The 26,794-nt window shown below is 35.5% G+C and overlaps 1 protein-coding gene and 2 long non-coding RNA genes across 6 annotated transcripts; 2 read left to right on the forward strand and 1 right to left on the reverse strand.

The window, feature by feature from the left end:
* The first annotated feature begins 502 nt into the window (after positions 1 to 502).
* irf1b (interferon regulatory factor 1b) lies at positions 503 to 3,354 on the forward strand. 2 transcript variants are annotated; one of them, XM_065287649.1, is made up of 9 exons: positions 503 to 632; positions 981 to 1,072; positions 1,176 to 1,275; positions 1,380 to 1,591; positions 1,692 to 1,785; positions 1,871 to 1,990; positions 2,092 to 2,123; positions 2,301 to 2,430; positions 2,593 to 3,354. In XM_065287649.1, the coding sequence occupies exons 2-9, from the start codon at positions 986 to 988 to the stop codon at positions 2,712 to 2,714; spliced, it is 897 nt and encodes a 298-aa protein (XP_065143721.1). In that variant the 5' UTR covers positions 503 to 632; positions 981 to 985; the 3' UTR covers positions 2,715 to 3,354. The 2 variants fall into 2 exon arrangements, with proteins under 2 accessions (XP_065143721.1, XP_065143722.1); XM_065287650.1 differs by lacking the exon at positions 2,301 to 2,430.
* A 925-nt stretch (positions 3,355 to 4,279) lies between these two features.
* On the reverse strand, positions 4,280 to 19,375 carry LOC135776749 (uncharacterized). Its single transcript, XR_010544191.1, has 2 exons — positions 19,256 to 19,375; positions 4,280 to 5,414 (listed from the first exon to the last, which is right to left on the reverse strand). It is a non-coding gene; the product is annotated as an uncharacterized lncRNA (long non-coding RNA).
* Positions 19,376 to 22,222: 2,847 nt separating this feature from the next.
* Positions 22,223 to 25,969, forward strand: LOC135776998 (uncharacterized). 3 transcript variants are annotated; one of them, XR_010544280.2, is made up of 8 exons: positions 22,223 to 23,076; positions 23,657 to 23,737; positions 23,876 to 23,949; positions 24,548 to 24,640; positions 24,809 to 24,872; positions 24,939 to 25,037; positions 25,297 to 25,397; positions 25,737 to 25,969. It is a non-coding gene; the product is annotated as an uncharacterized lncRNA (long non-coding RNA). The 3 variants fall into 3 exon arrangements; XR_010544278.2 differs by lacking the exon at positions 25,297 to 25,397; XR_010544279.2 differs by lacking the exon at positions 25,297 to 25,397 and having other exon boundaries at positions 22,223 to 22,670.
* The last annotated feature ends 825 nt before the right edge of the window (positions 25,970 to 26,794 follow it).

Below are 26,794 nucleotides of genomic sequence, written 5' to 3' on the forward strand. Positions count from 1 at the left end.
ACCCTTGCACCCATCAGTGCAGGTTTAGAGTCCATTAATAACCTTTAAAAAATAAATATTTCAAATATAACATAAATGTGCAGACAGCATTCAATAAAACTGCATGCACATAAATTCTGACCAGTGCCCAATTTTGCTACAGTTTCTTGCACGCGTAAGATTGATATGATCATATTTATTTATTATGTAGATTTCACGACTGAGGTGCCACATACAGTAAATAACTGTTATTGCTGGAGAGGTGTGTAATGTTTAATCAAAATGTTTCTATAGCCTAATGTATAATGGTCTACTATATGGTTCATATGGTCTATTGTGTTATGTTGCGGTGTGTGTTTGTGTTTATCTTAACTAAAGTATCTTCCGCATGCAGACAGTCTATCTAACAACAGCATGATTTCTCGGAAATCAGGCTGGCAGGCTTTAGAGCGCTCACTCTGGTTGCGCATGCGCGTCACTGATGGGGAAAACCCGCTCGAGGTCTGAATAAAAAGCGCACTCACTGCTTGTGAGATCTTCAGTACTACAGTAAACGCGAGCTCATCATACATTACTCTTTAGGATTTACGCCTTAGCAGGAACTATTGCTCTTTTCACTGTTTCTCTATTTGGATACAACATTGGATTATACTGTAAGTCCATTAGTAATATTTTTTTGGTGCTTTTTGCAATTTATTAGAAATGTTTATATTATGCATATTACAAGATACCTATTTTATATCATAATACATATATTGTAATAAATTAAATGAAATTTGCATCTGTGTCGCATGCACAGCAAAAGCAAAAGTTTTATTAGTTTAAAATAGCAAATTATGCTTTTCATAGAAAACCGAGCGATTTATTATTTTTTTATTATGTACAATGAAAAGACGTAACGTAATGCGCTTCATGCGTTTCTTAAACCGAACAATGCATTTGTAGGCTCTTTGTACACAGAAGAAATTAAAGTTTTTTTTATTTATTTACTTGTGTTACAGAAATCATGCCTGTGTCCCGAATGCGCATGAGACCATGGCTCGAGGCCAGAATTGACTCCAATACAATTGCTGGACTCATGTGGGTCGACAAGGTAAAGTTCTAACCATTATATATGCAGACCTTCATGTCAGGTGTCTTCTACAAGAAGCGGACTAATCCATAATCATGCATTCTCATGCATTTTCTTTTTTTAGGAACAAGGGATGTTTTCAATTCCATGGAAACATGCTGCTCGTCACGGCTGGGAGGTGGACAAAGATGCTTGTTTGTTCAAGCAGTGGGCCATCCACACAGGTAAGGAAGTATGCATGCATATGTAGACCATGCAAGGTTTTACTTAAAGTGAGCTGATAATCACGATTATATTAGTAACTTGAGTTGTCCATGTGTATTGTTAGGTAAATTTAAGGAGGGAGTCACCACACCTGACCCCAAAACATGGAAAGCCAATTTTCGCTGTGCCATGAACTCTCTACCGGACATCGAAGAGGTGAAGGACAAAAGTATCAACAAAGGCTGTGGAGCGGTGAGAGTCTACCGCATGATGCCCGCCATCACCAAAAAGAAAGACAAGAGATCAAAGAACCGTGACAGCAGAAGGCGGGCGAAGGTGTGGATGTTTTCGCTGTCTTCAGTGTGGTGTGATTAAAATAATAGATCCATCTGTAATGCTTAAGGCTAAACGGTGTGTTTGCATTTTGTGTTTTTAGGTCAAAACACAAGAGATGGAGACCGACACTTACACACACATGAAAGAGGAAAGAATTACACAAGAAAACACCATCGACAGCACTGAGAATCCAAGTAAGAGCTTTCAAACTTTAAAAGGTTATTTTCAAATCTCTTATATGTTAAAGAACACAAAATTCATGTATTTTTTGTCCTAAAGGCACCACCAGCCCTAGTGTTGTTGTCCCAGACATCTCCGGATATGAAGTTGAAATTGGCCCTGATAGCACAATCGATATTTACCCCACCAAATTCCAGGTCTCACCGGTCCATTCGACAGGTAATAGAAACAACAGTTTGGTTTTACAACAACAACTTTTTCAAAGTTACACTCAAGACAACAGGTACTCATTGGTTTTTATCTTTATCTTAAACCCTCAGACTTTGAAGATGAAAACGAAGCTATCATTGAGGTGAGTTTACTTTTAAGTTTTTTTTTTATTGGCATTGTGCTTTTTCATTGACAGGAATACCCCATTTAGCATATCTCACAATTGGCCAAAATGTTAGTGTTGTTGTAAACAATAAAAACAATACGAACAAGCAAAACTCAGTCACTTACAAGTTCCGTGTTTTGCTTCTCCATGCAGATCTCACGGCAATTGGAACGTGATAGTTCGCAGTGGCTACAAAACAATATCCTTGGAAAGGGGTTCCTGGCCAATGAAGTAGCCACAACAGAGTCTCTCAGTCCAGAAAGCCAGTGGAGTGAAAGCTCAGGTAAATGCAAAAATAACATAAAAGTGGTCCGCTTCTAATTGAAGTCTTTAGTCACTTCGTTGGCTGCCTTTCAGATGTAATATTTGTGTCTGCCTCCAGTCTTGGTTGGGCCACGTGTCATTCATCTGTATTCATTTGAATGTCTTTGTTATTTTGTTTTAGGAGAAGAGCTTGAACTTCGCTTATATACAGAACTGAACCCAGGTCTACCTGAAGATCATCTTTGCACATACACAGAGATGTGGAACAGCAACTCCATGCCACAGCTCATCTGTCCTCTCTGAGAGCTGCGGGAACCTGTACATATTTTCTTACCTCAAACTCCATCTTACGGACTTTATGCTCATGAACTTGCAGATAAACTCAACCTTGTACCTCAGTTGTATTCCGGCGGGAGTCGGAAGTCATCATTGATTCAGTTTGGTGTCTTATGCATACATCTGGACATTTTTCAAACAAGGTTCTTGTGTGTGTGTTCCAATTTAGGCACTCAAGGCCACAATCCTTAATTACAGAGATGTGTTTTTACTCTGCGTGTCATCGTGTCAGGCCTTTGTTATGAAACGGGTATTTGTCTTTACATAGCCCTGTTCTTGCAATGTAGGACTTGTAGGAAAATGTCATGCTTTTTTATTGAAGGACTAAAGGATCTTTTGGATTTTCCCAATTGAAACAGAGACAAAAGTCTTTTTTAAATTATGGATTGTGGATTGGATGTCAGCTGTACAGCTTTGTGACCATGTAATCTCATTTTAATGTGAACTTGTCATATTCCGTTAAAGGCTCAAGTCAGGGTTTGGATATATAGGCTACATATACCATACATCAAATGAAGCTGTTGTTTGAATTAGGGGATGGGGTTCTTAACTGTAAATAATGTAAATATTTATTTGTAATAAAAAATGTGAAAACAATTACATAAAACAGTTTATGATTTTTATTTCCAATGTGTATTTGTATATATATGTGTGTGTGTGTCTGTGTGATCCTGTCTGTGAAATCCACACTAAAGTATCTAATGATGAGATGAGGAGCATCAAAGTTTGATTTCACTTGGATCTTACTCAGTCAGTATTAAGAATAGCAGGATTATATTGTCACAGAATCTTATTCACATGAGTTTATTTAGAAAACTGTGAATCACAAAAATTAACCAGCTGGGTTTACATCGACTAGAGCTGTGTCCAAATTCGCCCTTGATCTCCTGTGCAGTACAGTATATAGGGTGTCAGCAATTTTGTAGTTTAGTCCAAAAACTTAATTCCCTATACATTTGTTCACTACTTTTACCCACAGTGCACTCTGATTTTGAGGGTACATTCGATGTACACTGGCTAACTCACTATTTCCCATGATACAACACGAGACAAACACGTGACTGGAATCAGCTGGAGAATACTGACACCAAAAACCATAAATTTATCTTAATATACTGGTGTTTGTTTTTATTGACAGAAAGTACTTTTAATTTTAAACATAATATTTAAACATAATAGTAAATTAACATGACAAGAAGTTGTTTTAGTTCGCTTTATTATGAACTAATAAAATAAACATGACAAATGTAATAAACAGAAAAAATATAAAAGCGTTTCACAGTACCAAACAGCCAAAATCCAAACAGCCGCACAGGTTAAAGGTTTATGTTTACACTACAAAAAATACTTTCTTAGTATTTTAGTTTTGTTTTCAGTAAAAATATAAAATAATCCTAAATTAACATGCATTGTCTTGATGAGCAAAGCAAACTAAAAAAGTATAGTTTATAGACAAAAAATCTACAATTTAAGTGAATTTTAAGCAAAAAATAAAATTAAATAAAAACTGCCAGTGGGGTAAGAAAAAAATCTTGAACTTTTTTAAACACTTAATTCATGAAAAATTTGTTTGTGTTAAGCACAAATTCACTTAAATTGTATATTTTTTGTCTAAAAACTAGACTTATTTTGCTCGTCAAGAAAATGCATCTTGATTTAAGAATGTTTTGATATTTGTACTGAAAACAAGACAAAAATACCAAGTTAGTTTTTTGCAGTGTAGGATGATTTCACAGTGATGTCTATTACTATCTAATGCATGATATTTACATCAGCGTCTGAAAGAGTCTCATTCATTTTTGTTCACTTCTTCCCCATATAGTGGACTATTTAGCATTTGCTAATATAGGGAGTAGTGAACGACTGAACAAGTGAGGAAATTCAGTCAGAGCAGCGGGTCCGATAATTTATTGTTGGATGTATAAAAATCATTGAGTGTCATGACAGATACATGCTTGAGGCAGATTCTTCACTGAAATAATTAATTTGTCTCTAATTCTAAAGGTTCTTTTGTTTAAAACAATCACGCTTAAATAACTTTTGACACAATAAAGAAGGGACATGGCCTTAGTTTCAGGTAATCTGTAAATCTGATTTTTGAATCAAACTATCTGGATCCACATCATTTACAAAATTAATCTTCATTTACATTTTCATTGTTCTCTTGAAACAGTGCTGCTGTGTAAGTTTTGTTCAATTCAAACAGGCCCATTTTTCTTTAGGAAAATCCTTTTATTAGGTTTTCATTACAAAAAAACAATAGTGACCATAACCATTTTTACTTTAATATAAAGTCCCATTTATAAGTCACATTACACAAAGAGTCCAAAGTCACTAAATAAACATATGTAGTAAAGAATAACAAAAAAATCTATGAAGATTTACAACAAGATTTTGTTAAAAAAAAGTGATGTATTTATTTTACAAATGACATATTTCACAAAAAAGTGAATTTTTTTTATATATTTATATATACAGTACACACACCATTATATACGATTGGTCCCAGTCCAGGTCAATACTGTGATATTATGGTTGCTTTAATAGTAAATTGCATAATCCTGTCTCCAAAGGTCAGCAAGTTTGCACAATCTCTCTCTCTCTCTCTCTCTCTCTCTCTCTCTCTCTCTCTCTCTCTCTCTTTCTCTCTCTCTCTTGTGAATATCTCTGAAATATAAAGTAAAAGAAAAATATGATTAAAACATTAAGTGAAACATTCAAATTTACCTATGATTTAAGTGACATAATGTGGATTGATGAGATAAGAAACATCTTTCTGCATGTGTTGAGGCAGTCTAAAGACACTGTATGTCACCTGTTGTTATCTCTTATGATTTCAATCTAATCTATAGACCCTCATCTCAGAAGTCTGATAATTATTAGGTCATATAGAGCCTTAGCAATATATGACTAATGTCCAAGTTCCCTAAACTGCAAAATATAGAAGAGTAGAGTTTAAAACTCATTCTTAATAAACACATTACAGAACGTGTAGAACAACATTCCCAAAGAGACTAAAGCTCTGATTCATCACTCAACGTCAACTTTTGATCAGTTGTTGTTGTTCCAGAGAAAAATGAATTCTACAGTAAATTCCAAAACCATAATTAACATAAATGTGAGGCATCAAAAATACCTAAAGTATATGATTCCTATGTTGACTATATTGAATTAACCAGTCAGCCATTAAAACATAAAAAATATCTGTATATACAGTAATTAACACATAATATACTTTAATGATGCATGGGTTGCTTCATAATGACATTGAAATGTCTCCATACATGTTTAAAACATTTACCTGATTTTGCATACACTGATGTTAAGGTAGAAGTAAGAGTTTGCTAATGCTTGTGTTTTTGTTGGTTTGACCTACATTATAGAAAAAAGAAACATGGCCTCACAGTCTTTAAAAACCTTTATGTTTTATCAAACAACTTACAAACAGTGTTTAAATTCAATGTTTCAATAGAAATAATTTTTTTAGGGTGGGGTTTGGGGATAAAACATCATTAGCTCAGTATGAAAACTATTCATTTAATATAAAGGAGTGTGCACAGACGTGTCTGTCTGTACTAAAATGGACCAAACAACAGGGCACTGAAGATTATAGATATAGTGCAAAAGACTTTGGTTACTGTAGGTTTATTTTTTAAAGTCAAGTTCTGGATAGGTCTTAAAGGCTTGCCTTTATGCCATTTTGGAAATATTGGGGTTTGTTGTCACACTATTTGAGATTAGTTGTCACAATCCAATTGATCATTAAAAAGCTAAATTCAAACAGTAAACCACAGTCAAGAAACCCCAACTATTTCTTGAAACAGTAACTATAAATATAGCTACAAGCAGCAAGGCCGGAGTCAAGCCCAATAGTGGCACAAATAGGCAAACATCAGTTATGATCATGATGTCATGCCCACCAAGTCTCTACGATGTTCTGATGCAGAGATATAGGTCTTGCTAAGCAGTTGCTAAGGTATATCATTGGGTTCTATGGAGTCGCTTGGCATCAACAGAATTAATCAACATCCCAAGTCTACCAGAAGTTCAAAAATGCAGCACCCACACAGCAGAGAGGGAGGGGGAGACCTTGCATGTGTGTGCTAGTGCAGTGGTTCCCAAACTTTTTCAGCGTGCGGCCCCCCTTGAGTAAAGTGCATTTTTTGCGGCCCCCCGAAAGAAAATTTATGACAAAAACAGTTTTAAAATGTAATATTTAATTAAACAAAACATATAAAATTATACCTAGTAGTGCTGTTGGTTAGTTGGCTTATTATTTTTTAGGTTTAATTACACAGAATTCATGATAAAAGAATGTATTTTATAAAATGTCATAAAACTGGGGCCCCCCTGGCACAATCTCGCGGCCCCCCTGGGGGCCCCGGCCCCCAGTTTGAAAACCACTGTGCTAGTGTGCTTGTGTGCCTCATTCAGCGAATGTAAGACAGAGAGCGTCCTGATTAACCTGTTTCATTAAATCAACCAATCAATTGTCAGTGTGGGCGGGCTTTTATCTCTTCTCCCTAACCAAAATAATTAGTGTACCTAGGAGCGCCATGGCAGAGGGAGAGTGACCCAAAAAGCCAAGATAAAAGACACATTTTATGCCACCGTCCAGACAACACGAAAGTGAAGCCCTGTCTTATAAGAGTTCAAAATAATGACAATCTTGCACAATGTACAGTTTGTAACAGAGACTTCAACATTACCCATGGCGGGTTACTAGACTGTAAAAGACATGTTGAGGTGAGTTCAACAAGTTTAATTTCCTGTGCATTTTTTTTCAGGCCGGGTAGTTGCCAGGGCCACAAGAAAACATCAAACTCCTTATACTTGTTTGCAATGGAATATAAATAAAAACAGTTTACATAAATAGTATAAACAGCTTATATAAATAGTAAAATGATCTACATGTTTTAATATAATTAACAAATAATTGGGTAACACTTTACAATAAGGTTCATTAGTCAACATTAGTTTACTACATTAATTAAGATGAACTGATAATGAAATGCACTTATAAAGCATTTTTTTATCTTTGTTAATGTTAATTTAAACATTTACTCATACATTATTCAAATCTTGTTAACATTAGTTAATGCACTGTGAACCAACATGAACAAACCATGAACAGCTGTATTTTTAACAAAGATTAACAAATATAGTAACAAATGTACTGCTTATGGTTAGTTCATATTAGTTAATACATTAACTAATGTTAACAAATGACACCTTTCTTTTATTTTATTTTTAGGGGGCTTCGGGATACCTCCTTAAATCGACATTTTGCAGGGTTTGGGATGTCTGCATCCACCAATAACTATATATATTCCAAGCAACAAGTGAAACAAACCCACCCGTGTCTCTACAATGTTCTGTCACAAAGATATGTCTTGATAAACGGTTGCTAGGGTACTTTGTTTGGTTGCTAGGGAGTAAACTGGCTTTCCCCAATAATTATACTCCAAGCCACATGTGAAACAAACTCTCCACTGTGTCTCTACGATGTTCTGATGTAGAGATATAGGTCTTGCTAAATGGTTGATAGGGTACTTTTAGGGAATAAACTGGCATATAACCAATGATATGCTCCAAAAGGAATCAGTCATGATGACTATAATGAATTTAGATCTAAGTTTACAGTAGTTTTAAGCAGAAAGAACCATTTTACATATCCCGAGACCACTACGTGGAGCTGCGTGCAACCTCAAGTCATGACTATAATGACATTTACCAAGTTTTATGTCACTACACAAAGATTCTGCGAAGATAAACCCTCAAATCCATTTTGGTGTACTCGCCATTGAATTCGTTTATGCGTTATACAAGAATGGATTGGCCTATGGATTTGTCTGGAGTGTCTCTAGATGATACTGTACATTCAAGCCAATAAAACAACTCTAGAAGGAGTTTAAAAAAAGTAGGTACATAATATATACTATTCAACATTTGAAGTGGATCAATCAAAGTTGTCCTAAGACAAGAATGGGTATTAGAGATTGGTTTTATATAAGCTTTTGTGAAAGGTTTTAATCCACTTCAAATGTTGACTAGTATGATTTAAAATGACGGACAGGAAGTATGTTTGACTATGACATATTTGGTACAATCATACTAAGCATCAGCCAAAGAATCAACAGTGTGAAGCCTTATAACAGTATGGCAATTTAATCAAATATTAAAAGCATTTTTTTTATCTCGCACTGTTGTCCAAAATGTCATAACTTTCCTATGTACAGTTCTATGGACTGGCATAGACCCCAATGTGGTAGAAAAATAATAGGGAAGAAAACAAACAATTTCAATAGGGGTCTTGACCCGTTTTGGGCTTGATACCTAATTATCAAACCCTTGTTGCTAAAACATCCATTTTGAATGTTGTGTTTAAATCTTGACTCTTTGTATGCTAACGTATGTTGTTTTGTTTTTGCTTGTTAGTCAAAATATCATGTTATCATAAAGATGGCATATTTCTTCCAGGTCCTGCCGTGGTCAGCCTACTGTAACCGATTGACAAGATTTGCCTCTTGCAGTTGAGAGAAGAGTTTCAAAGAGAACAAACAAGATGGACGCCTTCTGTAGTAGGCTGAACTAATGGTATGCACCACATTATTGCTGTCTTACTTCATGGCAGACAAATGCACTGTTTGCACAACATGTACTGCATCAGATCAGACACCGACGGCTCTGAGCAACGGTGCATGAAGAAAAATGCACATTAATGTTAATGTTTTAAAAGACTGAATACATGTTCAAATGCAGCGTTAAACCAAACATCACGTAAAAGTTTTTCTTGCACATCCATTGCCAACTTTTATGTCACAAACTATTGGACTAATGGATTATTCCAGTGCCGAAGAAAAACAAAGCTGTGGACCTAAATGACTACAGACCGGTGGCCCTTACATCAGTGGTCATGAAATGTTTGGAGCGGTTGGTTCTGTCACATCTTAAACCTATCACAGCACCTTATCTTGATCTACTACAGTTTGCTTACAGGGCAAACCGTTCGGTAGATGATGCGATTAATTTAGGACTGCATTATGCTCTGGACCATCTTGACTCTCCTGGCTCCTATGTAAGGATGTTGTTTGTGGCCTTTAATACCATTCTACCCGAGCGACTGTGGGAGAAGCTGTTACTGTAGGGGGTAGGACCCTCTATCTGCCGCTGGATCATGGATTTTCGCAGTGACAGACAACAGTATGTGCGGCTTGGACAGCAAATGTCTGATTCTCAGACTACTAATATTGGAGTACCTCAGGGGTGTGTGTTTACACCATTTCTTTACTCACTGTACACTAATGATTGTACTTCCAATAATGGTTCCATCAAGCTGATTAAATTTGCAGATGATACTACATTAGTCGGACTTATTAAGTGAAAAGACTAGTCTGCTTACAGGCAGGAAGTATCTAAATTGGTTCAAATTCCTGTGTATCTGCTGATACATTTGGCGAATAAAGTGATTCTGATGGACTGGACTGATGGCCATTGTTTAATGTTTTGCAGCCTGCTGCAGCTTGTACAATGGGTTCAAATGTGACGGCCTAAAGGCCCCCTCACTTTGCACGATGGAGCCCAAACAGTTTGGCCCTGCTGTACCACGTCTGAAGCCATGATGATATATACAATGATGCTGGCAATGTTGTGTTCACATTAAATCTAACAAGCTTCCAGTGAGTGTTGTGTTGTTGATAAGAGTGAAGAGCACTGATTCACAGTAACGATGGTCAAACCGAACAATTCAAATTCACTGCACAATGCATAAAATGATGCATTGAATTTTTGGCCCTAAAGATGTTTTGAAATTGTGCATGTACCGCCCTGTTTTATTCATGCCAATGAAACAAAAGGATCAATTTGATCTCGTCTTTAAAGCCATTCCTCTTGTTGACGTAGATGCTGTTGTTATCTTGTCACTCTGCTTCAGCTGGTCGGCTGTGTTTCTATTGAACTTCTTGTCACGCCATCTAGATGTTAAGCTATATGTAAAGTGTTTTTGTTAGCTCATCTAGCCAGTCCATCAGCCAACTTTACACACGTCTAAAACACAATAGGCTACTGTATTGTATCTTTTTCATTTACATAAGTAATATATAGGGCATTGGTGTACTAAAGTGCTGTTGTGATACTGTATAAAAGGCTTTGAGAACAAAGTAACCAGCTGATGATCTCGGACAATAAACTTATGTAGGGTGATACTGTAAGACACCAGAGCGGTCCACAAAACCAAAAATAAATTACAATCATGATGAATTGTTAGATGATTACCGTACGAATGAATTAGAGAAGTCTTATGATGATGATGTATGACCGAACAAACACGCGCTGACACACTAGTGACACTTACACAAACATCACAGCTTACTCAACTTTACACAATAATACTTAAGGTCCTGAAATTTGAACAATGTTTTTAACGTGAGAAAGAGATTTGTGCATACAGTATGTATAGGTTTATGTTTTAATGTCATTGCAGATAAAAAAATCCAATGATGCCAAATGTATGAATGTAAATAATGTAAACACTGATTGTATGGGGTGACTTCCTTGTGTGTTTTTTCTTTGTTTTTCAAAGATCGTGTTATTACAGATCCTTGTATCACTGCATCTCTCAACCACTTCCCGTTTCTGTCTGGCCAACTGTGCGCCCACCATGAAACAAGCCTATAAAGCTTTCAGCTTTTCTCAGCTTAAAGAAAGAGGAAGACAATTGTCTGCTTAGTTGACAGATTTGACAGTTACTTGTTTTCAGGTTATTCGTTATGTGTTAAGAGTAAAAAAGTAAAAACAAAAGGTTAAAATTGTGGAGTAGAAACATTTTGTTACTGTAAAGATAGTGTACAGTAGGATTCCAGCTTTTTTTGGTCATTTTTAAAATAGCTCATATGCCGAGGTGATGTTTAGATTGTTACTGCAGTTCCCCATTTGCCATTCAAAGCTTGAGTCAGAATGCACAATAAAAGACTAAAAGTACCGTAATAACCACTCCTAAAACCAACCAGACCAATGTGAGACTTTATCTTTTCAAGTGTCATGTGAGTCTTTAAGGTTCTTTCCAAACCATACAGTATTTAGTTCTTTATACAGACTCACCATGTTTATGGGTGATTTTTTATGTTGTCTATAATACTGCTAAAGGTTTTTTATTCATTATGGTGGTGGTAAATGATGCAATTACACTCTAAAAATGCCGGGTTATTTTTAAACCGGCATTGGGTCAAAAAGGGACAACCCAGCCGACTGTGTTGCAATTTAAACTAGATAATAAAGCTTGTGGAAAAACTTTATGATGGATTGAGAAAGTCTGGCCTGAATGTTTAAAACTGTTTGAAGTTAGAAAAGTTTAGTTTAGTAGTCTAGCCCCTTACAAAAATTAACCACTTTTTTGTGGTAAAAGTGTAATAACCATGGTGTTTTGGTGTATTGATTATTATTTTGTGATAACTTTGGTTTTACTACTGTAACCATGGTTTTTGAGTTTTAACTGTAGTAAAACCATGGCTAATTTCTGTGAGGGGCAGGCTGTTAGCATGTTTTAGCATGAAGCTAGTATGATGTAGCAAGAAGCTATCATGCTTTTGTCAATTGCAAGGTCAAAATTATTATTTTCTGGGTTACCCAACTGCTAGGGATGTCCCTTTTGACACAACGTTGGGTTTGTAATTGCATAATTTTTTTGTTAGTATATAACACGACTGCAAATATAATATTATATACACAATTTATAAAGCTTAAATGTATCAGATAATATTGTCTCCACTACTCAAAACTGAGTTTATGACTTTTGAAAGATCAGATTTGTATTAAGATCAGTGTTTAGATAAAAAGTCAGATCTCTGGTTGTTTATTCAACAGATATTTGCGGGATTATAAAAACCCATAATTGGGTAACAACAACCCAGCATTGGGTCTTTTTTACCTGTCCAATATTTACCCCCAAATTTTTCAGAGTGTGGATTTATCTTGCGCATTAAAATGAATGTTTACTTACTGTTTTACAGTGAGAAAAGGAAAACGCAAGTCTTTGCAACAACATCAGTGAGTCACCCGACCACAGAGGTATCTCCCTAACAGTCTGTTTGGGGCCGCTGTTGGTATTTCCCTAATATATAGCCCATACCCCATAGATCCTGATCCTGTGGGACATTAACAATAGCAGCCCTTACACTTGTTGACTGCACTGGAAGGATGTGGTAAGAAAACGTTAAGGTGACAGATGATTTAGGGCGCTACTCTTCCTTTCACCACGGAGGGCAACTGGTTACGGTTGAATGTTGTACTGTATTTGAGCTATAACTGCCTCTAATCTGTGGCCGGTTGCAAAAAACTTTAAGACTAGTCTAAAAAGTTAGTCATGAATTTTTTTCTTCAAGACTGATCATAGCTGTTTTAAGTATGTTACATGGAAAGGTAGATTGGTCTAATTTAAATCCAAATAATAAGACTTATTAGCCCTAACTAATTGCTAGTTAGTCAGAATCATTCTTAAGACGCAGTCTTAACGTCACGGCTATGTTTATGCAACCGGCCACTGGTTTAAAAGTCATTCATGTATTTTTCTCTTTAAGATGGATAATAAAAGGTGAAGTGGTTCAATTTAAATCAATATAGACTGATTATCCCTAACTAATTACTAGTTGTCAGACTAGTTCTTAAAACACAGTCTTAGGTTGTTTTCACATATGTTGGTGCGCACCGTGGTGCGGCCTCGGAGCGCACCAAAATACATTGTATCATTTTTCAGTTAGTGCGGTCCGTGTTCACATATATTTTTTTTTTACTTTACTCGAAATGCCGCACCGTACACCATGTGACAACGGTCAGCGCTGTCATTGGTCTCTGACAGCTCTTTCCTTCTCATGACCACCCCCACGTTTCCACGACAACCAGCTTGACAGGGAGAGCGCAGCTATCAAGATGTGGAGATAAACGATGCACGTCTTTGCGAAGTTTCTTTGCTTTAACGCGAAATTGCGTAGCTGTTCTATTAAAGCCTTTCTCACGGAGCCGTTTGCTAAAAGCCCGTAATGTCACTATTTGTGTGTGGAGGACAGCTATGCATTTATAAAATCATCAGTTCAAACGTAAAGGAGACAACGAATCTCTATGCAACGGACCAGGATTGGCTTGTTTGTTGTTAACCCACAATATAACACCCGGCTCACGTCACAACGAAAGCCCAGTGGCTCAAACATGTGGAGAACTTCCTGTATTTGGTTCGGCCCGAGGTCCAGCAGTGTTCACACCACAGGTGGGTCGCCCCAGAGTTCGGCAACAGCCGCTCCGAGACCACCTGTTTAGAGCGGTCTCGGAGCGGCCGTTTAGTGCGCACCCGAGTGCGGCTGTTGTGTTCACACTGACCCAAACGCACCGTACTCGGAGCGACACGTCATTTGGGTCGACCTAAACAGTGTATATGTGAAAACACCCTTAACTTCACACTTCACAGCTATGTTTATGAAACCGGGCACTGGTACAGGTTTTCCAAAAAATGCTCCACTCCATTAGGGTGTGAATACAAATCAAACCATCTTATCAGAACATCTAAAAAATGTGTTTAGCAACACAGACAGCACGACACCATGTTTGAAAGCAGGACCATCGGTTAAACGGTCACAATAACAAAACATTGACCCCATTTACTAAAACATAGGTCAGATCTATTATTGCCTGCTTGTATGCTTTGTTATGTTAACCGTGGAAAATTATACAAAGGTGGATATTTGATATTGTCATAACTGAGAGAGCAAGACGTGGTTATTGAATTGCATCATGCATTGACTGGCCATGCAAATTGTTGTATATATACATCAGACAACATCTCCAAACTGTGTACTGCTGCTGCATATCGTGTCTCCATTCCTCAAAGCAAGACGTTCAGAGACTTTAAATAGGAAACTCTATATTCAACAAGGTGCAAATGCAAAGTGCATGGGCAGAAAGAGTGACATAATATTTGGAGTTGTGAAAAGAGCACACGATATTTCTTTTTCATTTCTCAGATCAAACAGACAATTAAATTCAGTTTGCAAAACTCAAAGTTAAAAGTCTGTTGTTGTTAATTGTGAAGCTTCACCAAGCAACCGCTTTGATAGTAAACAAGGAAGGTAAAGTTGTCTTTCAAGTCTTGATAGACATTCATTCACGCAAGCATTCTTTACATGTATTGTTTAACTTGGCAATGCACAACTACACACCTGGATATGATTATAGGCTTTAATAACATGGCAAGACTTATAAACTCTACTACAACTAGAAAAGAGACGATTCCTGTGGGTAATGCAGTGTTTTTTAACCAAAAGGTTACCACTTCATATGCCTAGTTTCATTTTGACTCAAGACAAATCTCAGAGGCCATAATTAGTGGGACTGTGGTCTGCTGGATGAAGGAATATAGCACGTGAATGCATTTAGGTCAGATGACATTGCATTGCATTACAGCCAGAATAAGCCTGATTAAACAACAAGTACATATGGATAAAGCACATTTAGATAGCATCATGCTGTCTGCTGGGGTGAATCCTGTTCAGATCAGTGAATGATATGTTAGGCTTTCAGGCTGGAATTACTTTTAAAGCACTAAATAGCTATTTTGATAATCAAACTATTTAGCTAGGTCCTATAAGGACACACCTGTAACCTATTCACACCTGCTATCAGAGATTTTCCATGTCAACAGATTGAGACAGTTTCATGCAACTCACCAAACTCACAAATTTCAACTGATTTTGAAGAAAACTTAAGGTTTTAATATAGCTGCATGAAAAAGAGTAGTTTATTTCAAACATTTCACTAATGAACTGAAACTAGGCATGTTTTAAATTGTTGCTGAAAATCAACAATATCTGCTCATATCCGGTCCTACACATCAAAACTATGTTAATGACTCAGATACAGACTTTAAACTCTCTACACATTACTAATACTGTAAATGAATAACCATACAGTAATAGGGCCACAGTTACCTGCTGTCATGTCAAGTCATATATATATATATATATATATATATATATATATATATATATATATATGGGCAATGCTTGCTGCATATCTTTAAAATATTATGGTCGAAATTAATCCATATACACAGTTTTTGTTGGCATGCATTTTAAACCGATGAATTGAGAGAGGAGAGCCGTGCAGTATGACATACAGTATGCCTGCGACCTAACACCCACTCTATTGACACACATTAACATCAATGCACAACTTTGCAAAACTGTGGCTTGTTGGAAGATGAAACCAGTGCACCTTTCAGTTACACTGACATCAATAAAAATTGAATAGAAATAATAAATTTTAACATCAGTATGACATATCTCAAATTAAACATATCAACAACTTCAACTTGCTATATGCATTGTTAAAGTGTAATAAATATGAAGTTGAAATGATTTGAAAAATGTAAGGCAACTAGTTAATGTTTACAGTGTAATTAGTTCTAATAACATATTCATAATAATAACAATTCTAAACATTCAGGTATCTACATTAGGTTTATGTGAAAAGCATTACTGATAATGGAAAGTATTTGGCAGGTTTGTTGATAAGCATGACAGCAGTGCCTGAGGACACAACAGATCATTGCTGGATCCTCAGCAGTGGTAGCTTGGATTTCTTGTAAATCACGTGACTTTTACACCAGCCGTAATGCTACGACGTGACCAGGCGGAGTCGCCGTTGAGAGGAAACACAGGCATTTACAAGAAATCCCTCTCTGTCTCTATGGAATTCACCCAGCTTCCCTAGATGCCATACTTTGACCCCACCTAAATGTGTCAGCCTGTATAACATGTCTTCACCTATAAACCAATAAAGAAACATGAACCTTGTGATCCTACAGCATGAAAGCGAGTCAGAATATTATCTTTACTAGATAAACATTATATGAGCTGATTTGTTTTGTTTTATAATCACTTTCCGTAAGAAACTCTCAGCTACGGATGGATTCTCCAGTACACACAAAAAATAATTGCAAACTAAGATATACATCTGTGTAGGTGGTGTTTTAATAGACATCATATAATTGTGATATTGTGCAATAAATTGTTTATCATCTTGGGTGCTTTTACAAATATGACGGATATAATAGTTATAATTGTACTGACCAAAATGCAGTTTATATAATATAAAAAGCGTCGGCTGGATGTGTAGTAAAAACAGCAGCCATTCAAAACAAGTACAGTAGTTTAAGCAAACTAAACCATTAATGCCTGAGATAATATTATGTGCTGTCATCTCTCACCACATTTCAGCTATGTGGAGTAAAGCTAACAAAATCTGAGAAAGCAAAGCTTTTAAAGCCAAAGCATTCTGCAGATGCTTTCCTCATGACTATTGTTTATTTTCAACATGAGTTATTGCATCTGGACTAAAAATGGTACTAATGTCAACACTTTTAGCTTAGAGCGAATCTGCAATATGCTGTAATTCTCTAACTATACAGATGATCTACTGTATCTACCCTTAAAAGTCTACACATTTTCTTCTAGCAGATTTGGAAACACATTATTGAAAGAGACAACAATTTGACTGCAAGGTCAACAACTGCTATGATGTGGATGATTTATTTTTATAGTCATATAAACACAAGGTGGACTTGCAGAAAGGGTTACTTGGAGTTTATCCAAAAATAAAATAAAAGCTGTTGTTGTTGTTATGGATTATTTAAAGGTTCATTAAGACTGTACTGATAGATTTATCCTACTTTTATCCTAGTTTAAATTCCTGTTCCAATATGTTTAATATGTATGTCTTTTATAACTTTGTACTTTATCCTCAATACCGTTTCAACTTCACATTGATATTTAAAAATATATTTTAAAGCATGCTATGACTGACATTACATTAAATTATGAAAAGTTTTCTGTTTGTTTGAAAACAGTGGTCACTAAATTCGCTACTAGTTTAAATGAAAAATGTCTGAGTATGTAAGATGTTTGTGTTAGTGTAAAAGGTTAATTCTGTAATAAAATCACACAGCGTCCTCTGCTGGACACGTGCTGATTTACTGCCAGTCAGAGTGAGCAAAACAACTCTTTCCACTTCATGGACAGGGATTAGACTAGTCCTAGACTAAAATAAATGTAAGAACAACTTGAACTGACATATCTTAAAATACATCAGTGCCCTTTGTTTTGCCTCAAAATGCACACAAGTAAGGCCTAGTCCTGGTTTAAGATAATCCCTGTCCAGGAAACCGCCCTAAAGTGTATATTGTAATGCATAGGCCTTAAAACTTTATTATGTACCAAATAACCAAACCAACTTAACGTGTAACCAAACGCTGACCTTTTTTAATGAATACATCAAACATTAAGAGAAAAGATAAATAAATAAATAAATACAATTTAAAAACAAAAACATATATAGAGGAAACATTATGCACCAGTGTCATTACTAAAAACATCGTATTATTTAAAAAAAAATCTGTCACTTTTCTTGTTTTTAAACAACCTAAGGAATTTAACTTCAACTGGAATATGTGGAAAAGTAAGCTTCCAAACTAAATTAAAAATTAACAATGTAATTCGTCTAGATATTAGTTGTGCCTTCATATTAAAATAAACCTGTTCTACAATCAAAATGAGATTATGACGTTCATGATGATTTCTGTGATGACACTGACATCTAGTGGACAATAATCAGACAGATATTCACCTTTAACAGGCCTACTGGGATTCCTTTCAGTTTTACTCTACTCTTTTTGTACTGCCAAATAATTATAATAAAAAAGACAACAGTACCAAACAACTGTAAATAAAACAAGGGAAAAAACTATAAAATATACAGAATGACAGAACTTACAGAATTGTAAAGTAATTACATAACTTTGTATTTGTACTACACAGCACAAAAGCTGTACACTTTATTCAAAAGTGAAAGTTGAATAAATTAAAAAAATACTTCAATTGGTAACACATGAATGTTGTTTTTTTTTTATCAAATCCTTTTTTAGGTGTTATACCAATTTAAATAATTTTTACCTTTTTTTTTACTTTACCTTAAAGTGAAAAAAAAAATCTAAATGTGTGTAGGCAATGTTGCACATTTTTGATCATTTAAATCTTTCACTGGTCTACTCTACTGTACTTGACTGTTGCGCAGTTGACTACACAGTTTTAAATAAAACAGAAATAATCTTCTGGCTGGTCTTGTAGCCTGTGTTGATTCAAGTCTGTGTGAAGTGATTGAGTCACACGTTTCTATGGCACAAAGCTTTTTAAAACCGAAGTGCTTTCTCTTTCACATTCACTGAAGACTACATTAAAAACTCTCAACACCAAACTCGGTTTTAAACGCTACATTCGTTAAATATAGTGCAGGCATAAGACATTTTAAAAGATGATATTTGTTTCGCTACCGATCTTTTAATTAATTCGAATTTTAATTAATTTGAAACACGACGGACCATATGGACCGCAGTTATTGTCGTATTTGTAGTGTATAAGAAAATCAAGTATAAATCATGCAATTAATGTTTAACACGTGTTATCTCTTACCTGGTGATGATCATCGTTGAACAAATAGTAATCCACAGAAATAAGATTATTTATGAGAACTGATGAACTGAGGAAAAGGTAGCGGTGATGCATCAATGCTTGAGTTTGTTCTTCTTTTACTTTCGCTTTTGACTGAATCGTATGGGAGGGACATATGTAGGCTATACACTACACACAATCCCTGCTTCAACAGTGAAGATTTACATTATGTGATACCTGTTTACCTTTATTTATTATAGGCATCCTATGGCGATAATAATGATTAGATTAATAGAATAAGTCTGTGTTACAGTGATTTTACCAGCTGGATAACCTCATTTCTGTTATATAAAATAAATACAGTATAATTTAATGTTATCCATGTCATACCAAATTAATAGGACTTATTGTCAGGCCCCACGAAGAGGTTGTTGTGCCCCCCTACACAGTTTTTTTATTAATATAATATATATCAAGAATAATTAAAATAAATTAAACATTGAATGTTTCATGACTTTTAATGTAGGCCAGGAGTGGGGAACCCTGGGTCATGGAGGGCCACTGTCCTGCAGAGTTTAGTTCCAATCCTAATCGAACACACCTGAATTTCATTTCCAAGTAATCCTGAAGACTTTAATTAGATTTCTCGGGTGTGTTTAATTAGGGTTGGATCTCTGCAGGACAGTGGCCCTCCAGGACCAGGGTTCCCCACCCCTGATGTAGGCCTAATCAAATGAGGAAAATATAGTTGATATAGACGGTTTCATTGGACGCATGTGATACACGTCAGGATCCGAACCTTTATTCTTAGCGGAGTTTACCGGAAGTTACGTGCGGACCGCGACAGCCGCTTGATTATGTTGTTACTGCTGAAACGTTCTATATGCTTTTTAAATTAAAAGTTATTTTTGCTGATTGCGTGCCCCCCGTTAGTTACTGTTCAAAAGTTCACAAAAAAATTACATCACTTAAATGTTTCTCATTTTAAACATATTTGATCTGAACGTGTATGCTTAAATGTTTTGAAATGTTGAAATTACTTTTGTAGATAAAAATAACTGTATGAACATGTTAATTTCTTTAAATACAAAAAACATAATTTTATTAAAAAGAAGTTGTATTACGGCTGACTTGGGACGAAATAATGAAGAAGTCAATGCGAGTCCAGAATAGATACATTTCAGGGTGAAACCAAGATGCTGCTTGATAAGAAAAAACTAAAGAAAATGTTTCTATATATTCTTAGGGTGACTACACCAAATATTATTAAATATAGTTTTTTTAGTCACAACATAATCCCCATTGTTACATCATAAATATGAGATATGATGAGTTTACTATTTCTAAATGTGTAAAAATGAAAGAATGAGAAAAGAGACCCTAAACTTTAAATGTTTCACAATATTGCTTTGGAATTAGAAGGATTCTCTTTAACCTACTACAGGTCAGCTAGATGTTACCAAAAATTATATGTCCACATACAACATTGTCTAATGGTCATTATACTAATGGTCATTTTTATATTAATTAAGAAATGCCAAAGGTTTTTTGTGAAAGTTTGGTTTAGGGGTTGGGCCAGGAAGGGAATAGAAGTTAATGGGGAGACCCAGTAAACCACGTGTGTCTGTGTGTGTCTGATACACATGTAACAAAGTGGATAAAGACATTTCTACAATGTAAAAAGTGAATTAAAAAGTGGATTTACTTACAATTTTCACTTATAGATACCAATTTTTAAGTTGACATGACTTAATGCAACATAATAGTTATCTTATGTCTTCCCTTATGGTTTTACTGCAGTTAAACCAAAAAAACATGGTTACTGTAGTAATACCATGGCAACAGTAAAACCATGGTTATGCTGATAGTAATTAATACACCAAAAAAACATGTTTATTACAGTTTTACCACAATAAAACCATGGTTAATTTTCGTATGGGTATAACATTTGTTTGGAGACAACGATTGTAATGTGCCTTATTGTTACGGTCCAAGAGCCTTAAAGGTTATTTAAGGTATGAGAAAAATGCCGCCATCTAGTGGCATTGTTGTTTTCTCTTCTCTTCTCTTCTCTTCTCTTCTCTTCTCTTCTCTTCTCTTCTCTTCTCTTCTCTTCTCTTCTCTTCTCTTCTCTTCGGTAACACTTTATTTCAATAGTCCACTTTAGACATTTTACTAATTATAAGTAACTTTGCAACTACTTATCAACTACCAATCTTTAGAGAATTAGTAGATTGTCTGCTTAATATCTACTAACACTTTATTGTGATGATATCTCAACAGACTTTCAACTGACTATAAGTATCTTTGCAGGTGCATGTCAACTTATTCCACTAACCCAAACCTCTTCCCTAACCCCAACCATTAGAGTCTACTAATACTCTAATGACAGTTAGTTGACGTATAGTTGCAAATTATTGAAAGTTAGTTGACATGTAGTTGCAAAGTTGTTTATAGTTAGTAGAATGTCTAAAGTGGACTATCAAAATAAAGTGTAACCTTCTCTTCTCTTCTCTTCTCTTCTCTTCTCTTCTCTTCTCTTCTCTTCTCTTCTCTTCTCTCTTTCACTCACTCACACAGGGAGTAATTGCATCCCAGGTGAAGTGGATTAAGGTGTGTGCTCTGGTTGCCCGAACCCGACGGGACCCGTCGGGACCCGACGGGCTCGGGCGGGTTCGGGCTTCATTTCTAACATTTTACACGGGCTCGGGGCGGGCTCGGGCTTCCGCTCCGGCTTTGTGAGGTAAATGAGCGGTCAAGTTCAAATCAGTAGCGCAGGATCGCGCTGAATTCATTAACAGTGGATTTAATGATTTTCCTCATCAAAAACATGTAGCCTAATCTTGGTGAGTAGGTTTTTCAATGTATAACTAAATATGAATCGAGTCTTACATAATTTAGACAGAGGATATAGACTAATGTTGGCAGTAATGGAGAGAAGTGCCGATGCAAATCCCGCGGAGCCTGCCTCTTAATTTCGTTATTCCCAGCGGGCATATGACCGACCTTCAACGTTGAAATTTGGTTGAAATTAGGTCAGGTGTTTGTTCAACGTTGAAACAACGTTGAAACAACGGTGAATGGTAAACGGTTGAAAAAGGTTAATAAAATGCTTAAAAATCAACGTTGAAATTTGGTTGAAATAATGTCAGTTGTTTGTTCAACGTTGATTCAACGTTGAAACAACGTTGAAACAACAGTGAAGTAAATGGTTGCAGAGAGACAATAAAATAATGTTTTATAATATGTGAATCATTCAGAAAAAAAATTTAAAAACTCATTTTATAAAATTGATGAAATTATACAAAAATGTAACAAATAATTGAATATACAGGTAGCGAGGTAATCTCGCGAGATTACACGAGACTGGACTGTTTTAACGGCTGTCTGGGAGATCTTGCGTATCACACGAGAAAATGCTTCAGAGAAAGAAGAGGTAAGGAAATATAAGTCAATGTAAACGCATAACGTTATTATATTCACATATACAAAGTGGTATGACAAAAAAGCACGATGCCAAATCGGGTTTTTTTCTGTTAGTTGCGAATGTATTCGTTATAGTAGTTAATTTGCTAGTCCACGGGATGTTCCCGCCGAAATTGGACTTCGTTATTATGAATATTAATATATTAATATGAGGTGTGTTTTTATCAACTTAACCACTTGGTTGTTTTTGCTTCAGAAAAGCAACTAGTTATAAATGTAAGGGCTTTTTTGGACAACTACGGTGAAAAAGTGTTGATTTCGTTGTTCATTCAGCGTAATTTATATCCGAGAGGTCTTACAGGCGCCACAGACACCTATCAGCCTTTTGTAAGGAGGAGCAGCGCGAGTGCGGTGCGGTCAGTGTTAAGCTGCTTAGTTTCTCAAATTCATATTAACGTTACTGATAAAGTGTTAAAACTTAGATGAGATGTTGGTGTTTTATGGTTCACGAATTCGCAATAACGGATACGTATAGCAGTTCGTGTTAATGACATTAATCCAAACATATTGATGACGTGATAACATGGGCGTCGAATCCAATATTAATCATGCTGAGGTTTTCTCGACGGGGTAATGTGTATAAATGCAGTTATAAAATTAAAAGGGACAAGATAGTCGACGTGACCCTCATGTTTCCATGGCAATCAGTCAATTACATGTTACGCTTATGATCGCACCTGCGGTCATTCGCGCAGTATCCATGATTTTAAGCGGCATGAAATAATTAAGTTAACTCCTTTGTACGAAAATGTCATGTCGTGTAAGTTAGTATGTTCTATTCGAATTGAAATACATTGTAATGGTGTAATTTTGCTTACTTCTCTTGTTGAATAGTTAGCAAGTTTTAATGGAAATAGAAAATATTGGTTATCTAGACAAGTGTGCTCTTGTTTTCAGTATATTTTTATAACTCTTTTGTAATGTCTTTGTTATCAGAGTCCTTCAAATTAGAATAGTGATGATGATCTTGTCAATGCTGAGATTTTCATGCATCAACAGCCATTACATCTGGATCAGGTAATGTTGTGTTAACCCTGCTATTCTACAATATTTACTTAAATGCAGTATGCAAGTGTATGAATTCATGTTCTGATAAAAGTCATTATAATTCTCTTCCAATATTGCACTAATTTTACTTTTTTATATTTTGTCAAGATTGAACAAGAAACAGACAGCAAGGGTTGTCAGATCAGAAACAGAATGACACACAAACACAAGAAACTTCACAGGTGAGAATTGAGAGTGGCTTTTAAAAACACCTGCTACTTGTTTCTCAAGAATGGTTTATCATTGTCAATAGGAAAATATAAGAAACTAATTTAGGATACAATGGTTACTTTTTCTTTTGTATGCCACTATTCCTTCTACAGTATGTAGGCCTACATATTTCAAACACTTTGTTTTCAGTATACAGAGAAAAAAGTAAATCCAGTGTTCAGAGTGGATGGTGATGCAAGTTTTATAGAGGCTTCATATTGACAGAAAAAAATGGGTCTTTGTGGTGGTGTACATGACAGCATTTATTTGTTCTTATCTTTATGTATTATGGCTTTAATCATAATTTTTTAATTGTCAATGAGCTACCACCTACCCTGGTAATGCACCACCAAGATACCATGTTGTAATAGAAATCCGTAATTTACCATTTCTTTTTTGTGAAGCGTCTCCCCTTAAACCTTACAATGCATTTAATATTTGTTTTGTAACCAAATCAAATTCTACTAATCCTAATAATTAAGATGCAGTGTTTTGTATTTCACAATTTATGTTTTCTTTTTAAAAGGGGCTATGACTTGTTTTTATTTTATTATGTGTTTTAAATTGTAGGCATATCAACATGCAATTTGAAGACGTGTGATAAAATACAGAGAGGTGAAGTCGTGTGTCTTTCCAGATGCCCAAATCATTCCCCCTTAAAAGGTAATGAGTAGTGTCATGACAAAAAATGTAAACATTCTTAATTTCTTTCAGAGTTGTACTTGGGCCACAGTTTTCTATATTTCTAACCAAAACAATACATTTATGTTTCTATACTAATGAAATATGTTTTTCTTTTTCCAAACTTTATCAAATGCAATGATCGCTAAGATGAGCCTGAAGAGGAGATTTGGGAAGATGCTGTTTCATAAGTCGCTTTGCCTGATCACCTGTGGTAAGTTTGTAAAACATATATTAAAAATAGGATTAGAACATCTCCTAATCAAAAGTTTTTGATCAGGTCGGGATGTCTGCTAACAAGATGCCTTGCTGGTCTGGGCGAGTTTAAAGGCTTACACAGACAGTCCAGAGGTTCTGAAGTCCATCTTGGATTTCATTGGTAAGGGACTACACAAAAGGCTGTTTGACCCACACGTAAAGCAACCTGTCAGTGTTTGCTTTGTTAAGCATCTCATTTGGGGGTGTTGAAAATATAAAGTTAAAATCACTTAAGCATTCAGTACTGGATTCATTTGTAACCAAATCGATCAGAAGCACCATTCACTACCATAGTATTTTTTTATCCTACTATGTAAGTCAATGGTGCTTCTGGTCAGTTTGGTTGCAGACATTCCTTAAAAAATCTTTGTGTTCATCAGGACGATTTAAGGTGTAGAAACATCTCAGCAACCTCAAGAGAAATTGGAGGCAACTGTGCTAAATTGCAGATGTTGTTGCAAAGGGTCTGAATATGTATAATGTAAATATGATATGTTTTCTTTTTTTCATACATTTGCAAAAGTTTCTAAAATTCTGCTTTTACTTTGTAAAAATATCTAACAATTACAGTATCATGCAACAACATAACATTGAAAGTGAAAGGTGTATGATTTCTGAATGGACTGTAGATGATCTTAATTGTCATCTTTGTAAACACAACAGCTTTGTTCCTTCATCAGATGGCTATGCAATGTTTCAAGTCAGACTATCAAAGAAAACGCATCTTGCCCTGATGTGCAATAACAAGATTTTTTTGTACATGGGCTAAAATGCAGCATTTTTTGAAAATTAAATATCTTGTTTTTTTCCCCCTCTTTAGATGCTGTCATCGTATTAAGTACAGCATGAGCCAGAATGGATGGGTGGTGGTGGCCATAAGAAGACTGTCAACTAAACCAACAACAAAATTCATATTTGCAGTTTTTCTTGAATAAAGTTTTTCTATTCGGATGAATAAAATGACTTTTAAACATGATTTTGTTTCATATTTTATGATTTTATTCTATATTTAGAAAATTCCACTTCTGCACTACTAACTGGAAACCTAACTGTTTGAAAGAATGTGTTTTATCCATTAAAAAATATTTTTAGCAGCTGCTTTCATGTTTATTTGGAAAGAGTAGGCACCTGCCATCTTATTTGTCCACATTTAAACTTTACCTTCCTTAAGCGTTTAGTTTTATGAATGGGGTTGTACTGTAAGTTATGCGTAGCAAGTTGCATTCATATGATAATTGCACTAAAAATGACACGTATACAGTAAATCATTTAGTGAGTATTGCAGTGTCAAGTAAAAATCTATATTTAGTGTTAAAAACAACAAGGAAATAGAAGGTTGAAATTGCGTCATGATATCAACCATAATTCACCTATGTTGAAAGTGTGACGTTGAAACAACGTCGTGATTTCAACGTTGAAATTTTTTGCAAAACCGAAAGGTAATCCAACGTTGATTCAACGTTGGTACCTGACGTTGATTCAACGTTGAGTCAACGTTGAAATGCCGACTGGGTTGCCAAATACCCATCTTAATTCAGAATGTATTATCTTAATTTAATTAGTTAAGAAATAATAATTTTATTGGCATATTTATAGTGTATTGCATAAGCCTATTTAGAATGAGATGTTACAATGTTACAGATTACTTATTTCTTTGTTTCAGCTTCCAAGTGGCGTGTAGATTATTAGTCATGAATAAATAATGTTAAAACCTGTGTAAATTTCTCATTCTTGACAAAAGCTGTGTGTGTGCGCACATTTAAATAATGTCGGGCTGTAAACGGGTTCGGGCTTTTAAAAAGCTGTCAATCTAAATGTACGTTCGGGTTCGGGCTGCATTCTGTCGGGCTCCGGACATTTCGGGCCTAACTTTTAAGG

Source organism: Paramisgurnus dabryanus, chromosome 18 (genome assembly GCF_030506205.2).
Source record: "Paramisgurnus dabryanus chromosome 18, PD_genome_1.1, whole genome shotgun sequence".
Lineage (NCBI taxonomy): Eukaryota > Metazoa > Chordata > Actinopteri > Cypriniformes > Cobitidae > Paramisgurnus > Paramisgurnus dabryanus.